This window comes from Acomys minous (genome assembly GCF_964271855.1).
Source record: "Acomys minous genome assembly, chromosome: 18".
Lineage (NCBI taxonomy): Eukaryota > Metazoa > Chordata > Mammalia > Rodentia > Muridae > Acomys > Acomys minous.
Window position 1 is genome coordinate 19,250,244 of NC_140501.1, and position 13,311 is coordinate 19,263,554.

Genomic DNA, 13,311 nt, shown 5'->3' on the forward strand with positions numbered 1-13,311 from the left:
AGCTCCAGATAAAATTCAATCTTTTCAGCCTTATCCATCCAGTTGGAATTAGTGATCTTCCCCACTTCTTGTTTGTATGTTCAAATACTAAGGTGGAACTTCCTTTAAGATAAATCCATTTGAGGCAAAACAAAACAAAACAAAAACCCAAACCAAACCAACCAATCAACCAACCAACCAAACAAAAAAATACCCTCACTGGTTCGCAAGGTTTGTCAGTTGTCAAAGTTCTGTGTTAATCACTCTGCTTTGCTATCCCAGACTCTAAAGAGGAACGTTTCAACTGGTCCTCTAATGCACAGATATAAAGACCAGTGAGTACATGTTACATTTCTGTAGCAAAGAATGGTAAGATCATTGTTAGGCTCGACACAGATAACATAGTCTTAGTCACGCCCGCAGCTTCAAGTCATATTCAAGAATCATCTCTAGAAATTTAACTCTGGGCGGAAAAAGATGTCACTATGTAAACACTATCAACATAAAAATTCATCTTAAAGTTAAATAAGGAGCCACTGAAAGAATCTTTGAGAATAACTGTATGAAGATTTATCTCTGACAGAAATGCTGACAAGACGAATTTGGAAATAACTCTAGCTTTTGAATATGTCTAATTACATTTTCACGGAGGCGGGTAATGGGTGTGTCGATTACTATTTCTTAGTCTAAGTTTTCTTCATCTGTGATTTTGTTTTTGTTGTTGTTGTTGTTGTTTAAGATAGGCTGTCTCTTCACAGCCTAGGCCAGGAACTGGAACTCGCTATATAGCCCAGGGTGGCCTCGAACTTCCTCCTGCCTTGGAGCTCCAAGAGCTGAGATTACAGGAGCTGGCCCTGGAGAGCACAGGTTATCAAAGCCATTTTTAAGAGACTCAAATATACCCCTCCCCCCAATTCCAAATAAAATTGCCAAAATTGCTAATGTGCCCTGGCCAGCGCTCAGTACAGTTCATCTTCACGTTGGCAGCGCGAGCCGGGGACCCGGCATGCTCTGGTCCTTAGTCTGACAGGCACCTCTTTCTGTCAGGTTCGGATTCTCTCACCTGGAGGGAACCAGGTTACCTGAAGAAGATAAGCCTCCACTGACAGCTTCCCCCAGCACCTTCCAAGCTCTTCCTGGTGCTTCTAGTAAAACCCGGAGCTGCGGATCTCCTGTCGCTTCGGCACCACCCGGCCACTCGACTCCCACAGCCCGGGGGCGGAGGCAGCCCGGTGGAGGGGGTGGGGCTGGCTGGAGAGCCCGGTCCGGTTACTGAGCATGTGCGGGGCGGCGCGCATGCCCAGTGCGGCCGGCCGCCTCCCATTGCGGGCAGCTCCGGCGGTGGCAGCGGCGGCGGCGGCGGCGGCGGCACCGCCTCCTCCTCACACTCCGCGGGTGGCGGGGTTAGATGAGCGGCCCCAACAGCGGTGAGGGCGGCGCGGGGAGGAGGAGGAGAAGGCGGCGGCGGCGGAGGAGGTCGCTGTCTTTGTAGTGTCCGTGCCGCGGGCTCCCGAGGCCCCCGCTACCGCCGTCGTTGTTGGCGGAGGCTGCGAGGGCGCGCGCCTGCTTGCTCGCCCGGCCCGCGGGGACGAGGCAGCGGCGGCGGCGAGGATGATGATGTGCGCGGCGACTGCCTCCCCCGCCGCCTCCTCCGGGCCCGGCGGGGACGGATTCTTCGCCGCCGCCACCATCTCTTCCTCCCCGGCGCCGGGGGCGCTGTTCATGCCGGTTCCCGATGGCTCGGTGGCCGCAGCGGGGCTGGGGCTGGGGCTGCCCGCCACGGACTCCCGGGGTCACTATCAGCTGCTGCTGTCAGGCCGGGCCTTGGCGGACCGCTACCGGAGGATTTACACCACTGCGCTCAGTGACAGGGACCAGGCCGGCAGCGGCACTGGACACCCGGCCTCCAGGTGAGTCTCCCGGGCCGCCCTTCCTTGCGCCACATGCCGCGTGTGCATCGTGTGTGTGCGCGCACACCCGTGCGTGTGAGTCCATGCAGTTAGCACCGGGCTTTCAAGTCAACGCTGGATGCACTTTGGTGATAACAAGAGGGTGTGGTGGCCACGGTGTGTGTGTGTGTGTGTGTGTGTGTGTGTGTGTGTGTGTGTCTGCGTGTGTCTGTCTTTTGGAGGGGAAGGTACGGAAGATGGATCCTTACCCGGTAACCTTAGAGAGGGTGCTGCTGCTGGTCGGTCGTGACACGTGTGTGCATTGTTGAGAAAAGGCATAGGGATAGAGAGGGTATAAGACCACATAACGCGTGAAGAGAATTTGCAAGAGTCGTCAGGAGATGTGTTCACATAGCTAGTGTCTGAGCTGCAGTGTTATTTGCACGACCCGACCCCTCCCAATCACATTCCTTCCTCCAGCTGCCCTCCATAAAAGCCGCCTTTCCCTACAGGGAGCAGTGGTGTAGGTTAAAGGTGGGGAGCTTTGTAGGACGTTTTAGGAAAAAAAAAAGGGCAATGGCTCATTTAGGAGATTTATGAATAAAGGATACAGATGAGGATTTGTGAAGATGTGAGAAGTGTCTGATAAGGACCTTTAGAAGTTGGTTTGATTATGGAGCCTTTTAGCCTTGTAATGTGCTTGCAGCTGCTGCCTTGTTCACACAGGTCCCATCCCTTCATCTTCCCTTGTATTTCCTGTTACTTACAGGTTTGAGAGTTCAGGGAGTTTTATAGGGAAAATGGAAAAAAATATGAAGAACTTAAAAAAAAAAGTGACAACTGGCTAGAGTTAACCTATCAGAAAATCTACTTAGCTCTTAGAGCTCTTTCAATTAGACTGGCTACACCTTCAACTTCCCTGATAGAGTTGGCAAATCACTTTCATTTTCTTTTCTTAAAATATGGGTACTTTTTTTTTTTTTTTTAGCTAAAGGCTTTCCTGTTCTTTTCGTTCCTATGCCTTAACTTGTCGAGTATCCTGAAGGATGGTGACTCACTCATTTCCCCAGCTATGAGAGTGGTAATTGGGAATCACCTTTGCTTCTTCCTGCAGCCTCTTACAAGGTGGTCAGAAAGCACAGTAGGATTTTAAAGAGTGAGTTTGAAGTGCCCCCCAACCCCCACCAGTTTGGCTTATTAGGCAGTGCCAGAAGTCTCTAGTCCATAAGTCTAAGTCTAGCTAGGGTATCACGATGTGTTATGGCTTATCTGTTGGCGAGAGTTGTAAGGCTTTATTCACACTTTTTCTAGATACACCAATCTTACCTATTTGTTGACAGTATTGGGTGCATCAGTAATCATGGATTTAAATGTGTGTGACCACCCTTTTGCTATTTAGAATGAAGGTAAGAATGTCACAAGTGTGCTTCTTGCCAATAGTTTTGGAAAGCAGCGCAAATCACATTACAGAATTTACCCTGATAATTAGGTTTAAGTGAGAGCTATGTGTCAATAAATTATTGCACTGTAATACATCTTTACAAGTTCCTCTTAAAGATTTGTAGTGTCACACACCCTTTATCCCAGCACTCTGGAGGCAGAAGCAGGTGCATTCTGTGAGTCCAAGGCCAGCCTGGTCTACAAAGAAGTCTAGGACAGCCAGGGCTGTTACAGAGAAAGTCTGTTTCTAAAAACAAAAACAAAGATTTAAAATTACTTCATACTGTTTCCAAACTTAATCTATTCCAAGCCATAATCTATGGTGTATATTCTTGCTTTGACTTCTACTGCTTTTTAATAATGACTTCTACCTAGAACTTTACTGTTAGTTTTAGACAAAATTAAATATAGGTTCATCTACTTAAATTGGTGAGTTTTAGTTTGATCAATTTTTACAAACTGTCAATAAAATATGAAGAATTGGTTCACTGATCTCAAGAAATATTCACAGAAACTAACCTTACTTTGATAATGCTTCCTACTGCTTGTTCATAATATTATTGTTCACTCTCATTTTTATCCGCAAGTGTTCTCTATTGTGGATTGAATTAAATTCAGTCACTTAACAATTAAGGATGGTAAGGAAGAAGAGTGGGGACTTGGTATTATTTATATAGGGCATTCAGTTAGAGAGAGAGAATAGGCTGAACTTCTAGAAAGCATCAAGCTTAAAGGTGTGAGAAAAGGGAGACAGTAAAGGAAACCAAGCGAGCGAAGAGATTAGAAAACTGAGAAGAGGACCAGGCAGTAGCACATCAGGCCCTAGAAAAGTAAAGAAAAAGTTAGAAGTGTTCGACATTGAAGAAAGTGAGAACAGTTTTCTGGTCACTGATAACTTCTGAGCCAAGTGGTCATAACTGGGATACACATAAAAGGGGGCGGCAGGGGATGGAACATGTTCGAATTGTTTAGGGGATATGTAGGAAGGTTATTGGAGGACAAGTGGGATAGTCAAGTATGGGAACTTAAGTAGAGAGGAGGATGTTAAAGAATTGAAAGAGGGAGTAATAGAAATCAGTGGAGGCAGTTTTATGACGACAGGTTAGCCATTGAAAAAATTCTGTTGAAATACTTCCTTTACTAGAAAAGAAAGTATTTCTAAATGTGCAGACTGATACTTTATTGAAGATGGCTACCATAGCTAGTCTCTCAGCTGATATGAATGGGTGGCATCGTTTTTGACATTTATTTTGTCAATAAGTGTCTGGGATGTACACTACTATAGACATCAAAGACATAGTAGTTAAGTGCAACTTAAAACAACTAGGTCTTACTGTTTTGGAATGGGCACTTGAGGGTGTGGTGGGAACTCGTAATTTCTTGTGATAAGTAATGATGAAGGAAATACAGCCATTTCATGGACTGAGCTACTGGAATGTTAGGGTCAGCAAAGTTCTCATTGGGAGTTGACATTTAAGTCGTCATGCAATGAGGAAAGAGATCTAGAAATGCCTATGAAGAAATTATAAATGCCTTAAGAGAAGACCAAGCTTATGTTTCAGGGAACAAAAATGTCAGTGAATTATCAGCACGTGTTAAACATATTCAGTCCTATAGACTGTTTTAGGTGTAAGATTCCAGCCTGCGGTCATGCCCAGGAATTTGAAGGCATTTTAACAAAGTGCCTAAGAGCTTGGACTCTTGACACTTGATTGGCTTTAAGTACTGACTGTCCTCTGTCATCTGCCAGTTGTGTAACCTTGAATGTTACATAACTTCAACGCTTTAGCTTTCTTGTAGACAATGTGAAGGTAATAATAATGTGCCTTGTTTTGTAGATTAGATGGACACATTTGTAAAGCACTTGGCACATTATATTAATATTAAATATTAGGGGGTTTGTTTTCTTTGCTGAACGTGAGAAGTTTGAGGATGTAGAGGGAAGCAGTAGTCTTGCCTGTAACTCAGTTTTTGGATCAGTGATTGCTGGATATGGAAATAGTCTTTATGTATTCAGTGACTGAATATGAATGAGGAAGACTGGCCGAAATGACAACATTTTCTTGGAGAAGGTGGCTGGCCAGGCAAGGCAGGAAAAAAGTGTTTCATGAGTTTTCGGAGTGGTAGACCACTTTACATTTGGGACGTGCCGCTCCTCTCTGGTAGAGTCTTACAGTTGCAGACTGCCTTGCTTTAGATTCCAGTCCGACCTTTTTGAGGGTAAGGTTGGGTTCTTTGTGTATGCTCTGTAGACTCTGTCAGGCCTTCAGTGTGTAATGTTGCTGGCATTACTGGGCCAGCCTGAGTGTTTTGTTTTATTTTATTTTATTTTATTTTATTTTATTTTATTTTATTTTATTTTATTTTATTGAGATGGGATCTCATGTAATCCTAATAGGATCACTATGTAGCCCAGAAATGAAAGCGATCCTCCTGGTTCAGCTTTCTGATCCCTGGGCTCACAGGTGTGTGCTCTACAGCTGACTGGCTGTTTCTTGTAACTTTTTAGGGTTGTCTAAAGCCTGTGAGGCCACACATGTTAAATTTCTCTTAAACATTAGTTGCTGTTGCTATTATTAAAATCATATATAGAATTCCAATCCGCTTATTACAAACCTTACTAGTTAGAAGATTAATGAGGAAAACTTTTAGCTGACTGATTTGGGCTTAAAGTGTGACTGAATTGAAGGCTTTGGTCAACTATTTGGTAAAAAGGGATGTGCTGCCAGGAGGGAAGTAATAACCTGAGATAGAAAGAAGAGTGAGGACACGGGGTCTATAGTGGCAGCAGGCACGCCTGCTCTAAATGCTAGGGAACGTTATGACCAAGATGGGTATTTGTGCCCTTTTCTCTGCTACCCTAGTTATTTCTTTGGTAGCGCTTTCTTTTTGTTAGAAATGGCACTTGACTGGCATGTTAGTACATTCTAATAATCCCACACTTGGGTAATGGAGGCAGGAGGGTCAGGAGTTCAAGGCTTGCCTCTGATACATAACAAGTTCAAGACCAGCCTGTTGTACATGGTACCCTATCTCAAAATGAAACAGAATAGGTTTTTGAGTCCATCCCATCCGTGTATGGAATTTGGGATATAAGAGGTTAGTAGTCAATCCTGTTAATGCTGAGGGTCATTAGCTATAGTTAATCATTTGTTGTCTTGTGCTATGCTTTAAGACTTAGTGTTGAAGTTACTCATCTTGAGTGTATTATCTGACCAGGGGGTGAAAGATAAAAGACATTTACTAAAAGAAAATGTTAGACGAAATCACTAAGAAAAAACCATTATGACAAGGGATGACTGTCTGGATCTGCTCAACTGCACGAGCAGAGGTGCAGAAGGCTGTTTGTATGTAGACAATGTTAAGTGCTTTATTGATGGTAGGATGTAGTTACCAGGAGTGAGAGGAGTGAGAATTCATTCTAGGCTTGGAGAGATTAGCCAAAGGGAAGAACAAGATAAATTAAATTCTAATCAGAATTATTGAGTCAATCCTGATGGTTTTTTGCTAAGAAGAGATATTATTATAGACGTGAAGTAGAGGATGCTGTGGGGTTGGTTAGTATCTGTGTGTCTGTGTCTCTGCGTTAGTACATTGCTTCACACAGCTGGTAAATCTGTGGAATCACACATTAAGGCAAAGACGCTACTTTATTGGCATACTAGTTGGTAGAAATGTAAAATGAATTGGTCTCCTAGCAAAAAAGAAGTGAAAAACCATCTATTTTAAAAAGAAGCATTTGTTAACTTATAATAATATAATAAATTAAAATATATTAATTTAATCATAAAAGTTTCATATTATAAGCTATTTGGTTTAGAAATCAATAAAAATGATTTCTTGTTTTTCTCAACAACAGATTTAAATGTGCCTATTCTTTTTGGAGGGTATTAGGTTCATTAAAATTCAATTTATATAGAATAAAATTAACCCTCTTTACATACTCATATAAAGAATCTTGAAACTCACCAAAGTCAGGTGTAGAATATTTCTGCCACTTCAGAAAGTTTCTTTAAGCCTTCCTGTTCCCACCTCCTGGCTACTGTAATGACTATATCTAGCATTATACCTTTTCTATACTTCTGTTAGGACAAGGCCTTATATGTTGTTCATGTTTCTGTCTTCCATCCTGTATTTCCTGTAAATGGAAATTAGACTGTAAAACTTCACTAGATTCTATGTAGATATTTTTTAGCAAGAATATTTTGTATATTGTATTGAGTGCTACATGCTGCCCTGGTCATAGGTGATTGGCTTTCTTTACTTTCAGGGGCACTGCCTCCAATAACCATCAGACCTCTCCCTTGCAGTTTATGCTTTTCTGTTTGTAATGAGCACAGGACTGCGGGAGTAAGGAGTAGCCCTCTGTACTTTTCACCTGATGGTTTTAGTATCCTTTGGTTGTCTTTGTCGGAATGCTTTCCCCCCCTAAACTTTCAGTACTTATTAGATGGTGCTTTTTGATGTCATGGTCCAGTGGTGATGTGGCAGGGGCTACAGTTAGCCTCCCAGATGGAGTCACATGCTCCTCCAGCTTTGGGGGCTATTGAGAACTAAAAGAGAAGGTAGCCGCGGTTTGTTCTGTGCGGAAGTGTTAGTGCCTGGCCCCTCTGCCTTAGGCAAGACAATTTTAAAGGACCATCTCAGCCCTGAGCTTCCCCAAGGTGCTGCTTGAGGCCTTTCTATGGCTGAACTGCAGTTCAGCTTCTGCTCAGAACGGCTTCTTCGCCTTCCTCCCAGTTGTTCATTCACAGAGCACCCCTCAGCCAGTTGGGGGTCTGTGTAACTCCTTTTCAGTCATTTCAGTTGCTACCGGGGGCAGTCTTAGGAACCTGATTATGTGCTGGCTGGGATGAAGCCACATTCTAAATGGTCTGTTGAGCACTGCTGCTGCTGACACTCAGCACGCACAGCTGTGTAACTATTAAAACTGACACCTGGAACTGCGTTCCTATGAGTGGAAACGCCCTGGTGAGCACTGTGTCTTGGGCTGTTGAGAGGCTCAGGTATCTGTTAGAAAGGTAGAGTAATGAGCAGGCTGTTGCTAAGTGACATAGACAGATGAGAATGCTGATGGAAGGTTGAAGATAATTGGGCATGAAAGGTAAACGGAATTTTTTTCTTTTTTTTCTTTTTTAAGTAACATATAGAGGAACATCTGCAGTGGGGATAAGAAGCAAGGATTGGCCAAAGGCTAACTTTTAAGGTGCTAGGGCGGGCAGACTTCTCGTTTGCCATAACCACTGTCAGTGCTCTGTGTTGAGATGGAATCTTGACCTGAATCGATGTATCTGTAAACCTTTGAACCTCTGCGTTTTCCTGAATCCTCTAAGCCACTGCAGAAGTGGCTTAATTATGACTAGAAAATGCCTGCTTGAAGACTACATAAGTCTGTACTGCCTCTCTTGCACCATCTACTGCCCTTCTTTCTTGTGCCTGTAACAAACCAATAAACAGTCAAGGTGTCGTTAAACCTGCATGAAGGCACTGAATCTCTGTCTGTCTCTGCCGTCTCATGCATGTTCCTAAACTGAACTGAGATATTCTAAAGCACCACAATAGATACACAGACGTACTCTATGATATTTGAATTTTTTTTTGAAGGAAATACAACAGTGCCTGTCTCAAATCAGTAGCTTGAAATAGTTAATGGCTTTGATTTTAGTTAATACTACATTTCTTTTGATGGCGTCCTGTTTTTGCAAAGTTATCAAGCATTACTTGTCAGAAACATGGACCTGCCCAGGAGAGTGGCCTGTTTAGTCTGAATCATGCTTGAGAATTGTTACAGTGCCCAGTAGTTACCTTTAGCCCAGGGATTGTTTTATCCTGGGGATCCACTTTATATCAAAGGAGGGCCTGTGTTCCATTCGTCTCATCCTACACTGCATGAGCCGGAAGCTGCTGATCTGATAGGGTATCAAGTCTCTTGATGGCAATAGTGATGACAGTACCCTGGCTTGAGCATAATACTCTCTCTGCAAGGATGAGTGGCCATTCTTTGGTATTCCCAGAAAGAAGAACAGGTAGGAGTGGTTCTACTCAACATCACTCCCAGTGCTACAACTGGGGAGGTTGTGGCTCCTGTCTCTGTGGCCTGAGTAGTGGGAATTAAGAGACACTGGCTCTTAGAAGAGAAACATTTAAAAAGGAAAACACAGAAAAACCCTGCTATACTTGGGTGAGGGTTATGGACCTCTCTGTCAACACAGTAGAGCACAGATGTTTGTCACACAAGTGATTTGCTGGATGGCTCTCAGACATTAGTATAATAGTTATCCTTGTAAAATGAATTAGGTAATAATTATTGTCCTATATTAAACATCATGTAGGCTTGGTGTTCTTACATATTTGATAGACTCTATCAGAGGCACTTAATGGTATGCTTCCTCTGTAATGTCCTGATAGTTTGTTTCTTTTAATACTTAATAATATCTGATGTCTGGAGGTATAGTTTGTTCTCTGGAAGGAAATCTTGGCCGCTCTTAAGTTTTGACAATTATAAATTAAATTCCTATAAACATCCATGTGCAGGTATTTGTGTGGACATAAGTTTTCAGCTTCTTTGGGTAAAATACATTCCGGAATCTCTAATTGCTGGATTATATGTTCAGCATATGTTTAGTTTTGTAGCAAAGTGCCACATTTTATTCCCAAGTGGGTTTACTGTTTATATATATGAAATGAAGCTTTCAGGAGTGTACGAGTTTGCTTTGCTTTGTGTCCTCACCGACGTTAGTGTTGTCAGGGTTCTGGATGTTGGACATTCTGATTGATTTATTAATTGTTGTTTTAATCTGTATTGCTATGCTGACCCTGTTGTAGAACACCTTTTCAGGTGTTATTTGTTATTTCTGTATCTGCTTTGGGGGAGTATCAAGGATGTTTCCTCATTTTTCCCTTAAGTGTTGTTTTGGTAGTGTATTTGAGAGCTCTTGAATAGCTTGGATAACAGTCTTCTATCAGATATGTCTTTTGTAGGTAGATGCCTTCTCAAATTCTGTGTCTTTTCTCATTCTACTGAAATTGTCATGATCATGATCATGATCATTATTATTATAGCAGGCGTATTTGATTTTATAATGTCGTCAACTTTTTTCCTGGTTCATGCTTTAGTGTTTTATTTAAAACGCTGTTGCGGTGCTCAGGGCTATCTAGGTTTTCTCCTCTTCTATCTATACACTGTATTGTTTTGTGTTTTGCACTCAAGGTGTATTTTCCATTTTGAGTTTTGAAGGTTTTTGTTTTGTTTTGTTTTGTGTGTGTGCGAAGGATACAAGGTCTGGATTTAGATTCCTCTTTATTGGGTGTCTAGTTGTTACATCATCCTTTGTGTTATTGCTTTGCCTTGCTCCTTTGCTAAATGCCATTTGGCTATATTTATGTGGGCCTATTCTGGGTTCCCCTGCTCTTTGTCATGTTGGTCTGACTCTTGTTTCTTCAACACTACATGGTGTTGATTACTGTAGCTTTACATCAAATCTTTGAGATATTTAGGTTTTTCTTTGCACATTGTCTTAGCTATTTCTCTTTCCTCATACCCTCTTGAACATTTCAAAATCCCAGAAATCACCTACTAGAATATTTATTGATACTGTATTAGATTAATGGACTAGAAAGGCTGACTGTTCCTCCACCCCCCCCCCCCCCCTTGCAAGACAATGTTTCTTTGTTTAATAGCCATGGCTGTCTGGCACCGCTTTGTAGATCGGGCTGGCCTTGAACTCATGAAAATCTGCCTCCCTCTGCCTCCTGAGTGCTAGGATTAAAGGCGTAAATCACCAAGCCTGTCAGGTGACATTGTAATAATAATATTGAATCTTCCTGTCTGAATCTATGATTTTTTAATTTAGTTTCTTTCATCATAATTTTGTAGTTTTCTTCATTTAGATCCTTTTTTTTTTTAGATTTGTACATTTATATTTATTTGTTGAGGATGCTATATTTTTATCTACTTTGCCTCTGATATATAGGAAAACAGTTGACTTGTATATACTACTAATATTGTATCATGCAACCATGCTGTAACCTCTTGTTAGGTATGCCAGGGTTGCTTGTTGTTTGTTTGTTTTGTTATTTTTGTTTTGTTGTTTTGTTTGCCCCTTTGGATTTCTGGCATTGGCAGCCGTATCATGTTTACTTGTTTTATTGCATTAACTATGTTTACATAGTGATACTGATAAACAGTGGTGAGAGAGCTCACCATTGCGTTACTGAGAAAGCGTGTAGGTTTTCACTGCTAAGTGGGATGTTATCTGTACGATTTTCTGCAGATAGTGAGAAGCAAGAGAAATGGCTCTTGCTTTCTAGTTTACTGAGAGCTTCCGTTATGAACTGGGGGTTGAATTTGTCATATGCCTTTCCTGCATCTATTGGCATGATGATGTCATAGATTATTTTTAGCCTGTTAATTTATCTTCAGATGACACATACCTAGCTGGGATATATTTCAGTTTGTTTGCTGTGAATGTTTTTCTATATTGGTGGGTTCAATATGATACAATGTAGAGGTTTCCTTTTGTATATATATTCATGAGAGATGCTGGTTTGTAGTTTTCTAATATTTCATTGCCATGCCCAATTTAATGCTAGGGTTATACTGGCCTCATAAAGTGAGCTAGGCACTGCGCCTTCTGCTTTATCCTCTGAAGGGAGGCTAGAACTGCTGTAGAAGCTGGATAGAAGTCACTGTGAGCTTTTGAAAGGCTGTTAAGTTATTGATTTGCCTTCTTCACATAGTCCCACAATTTAGGATATCTATTTCTTATATAAACTCTTTCAAGGAATGAATCTGTTTCATCTCAATCACCAAGTTTATGCTTACAGAGTTATTAACATACCCTTTACTATTATTTTAATGTCAGTGCAATTTGTAATGATGATTCCTTTTTAATTTCTGATAACATACTTTTATTTATCTATTTATTTGTTTATTTTAGCCATCCACTTTTCATTTTTTCTTATAAGTTCAAAGAACCAGCTTTTGGTTTGTTTGCTTTCTTCTAATTTATTCTTTTCTCATACAATACGTCTGACCACAGTTTCCCTTTACTCCGTTCCTCTCAGTACTCCCCTCTTCCCAGACTTACTTCCCCTACTCCATCTTCCCCAGGAAAAAGCAGGCCTCTGAGGGGATCAACTGAACACAGTGTAACAGACTGACCAGGCACAAACCCTAATGTCAAGGCTGGGCAAGGTAACCCAGTAGGAGGAAAAGGGTCCCAAGAGCAGGCAAAAGAGCAGTGTATTACTGTGCTGTAATTGATGTTTACGTTTGTACTGGCTTTCATCTCAGCATTGTCATTTACTTCTTTCACTTTGAGTTTATTTTAACCCTCTCCCCACAGCTTTTGAATCTGAGGTCATTCACTTTAGGTTTTTATTTTCTAGTATGAACATTTGAACCTTTTAATTTTTATCTATACATAACTTTAGCTGCGTTCCAAATATTTTATTATATTTCTCAATTAAAATACTGTTAATTTTTATCTGTAGCTTTTGTATTTGATTAGCATAGTACGTAGGATTTTATTTAACTTTCAGGTATTTAATAATATAAATATTATTGTCAGTACTTCTAATGCATACTTCATGTAATTTTTATTTTTAAAATATAATTTATTTCAAGCTTTCATGCATGGATATTGTATTTACATCCTTCCCATTCTTCCCTCTTACATTCCATTTTTCCTCTGTTCCTTTTCCATCACTTTCAAATTCATCACCTACTTAAAAAATTATTGTTGTGCATATATGTGCACGTACACACACACACACACACACACACACACACACACACACACACACACACACATTCACAGGATCTGTTGAGTCCATTTAGTGCTGCTCATGAGTGTGTGTGTTTAGGGGTGACCACTGGGATTGACTAACATATGGTCGTTTGTCCCTTGAGAAGACTGATTTTTTTCCCTCTGTGGGTGGAGCCTTGTCAGATTTCCTCCATCCACATTAACATTTGTTGAGAAAAAATTTTTTTTACTTG

The 13,311-nt window shown here is 41.4% G+C and overlaps 1 protein-coding gene across 13 annotated transcripts in view; it reads left to right on the forward strand.

Moving 5' to 3' along the window:
* The first annotated feature begins 1,427 nt into the window (after positions 1-1,427).
* Positions 1,428-13,311, forward strand: part of MYCBP2 (MYC binding protein 2) — a 230,898-nt gene continuing 219,014 nt past the window's right edge. For 4 of the 13 annotated variants that reach the window (XM_084767814.1, XM_084767816.1, XM_084767808.1 and 1 more), the window contains exon 1: positions 1,431-1,889. In XM_084767814.1, the coding sequence (XP_084623940.1) occupies positions 1,591-1,889 (299 nt within the window). In that variant the 5' untranslated portion in view covers positions 1,431-1,590. Of the gene's footprint in view, positions 1,890-13,311 lie in introns of all 13 variants that reach the window. The other 9 variants (XM_084767815.1, XM_084767818.1, XM_084767813.1 and 6 more) reach the window with 4 other exon arrangements.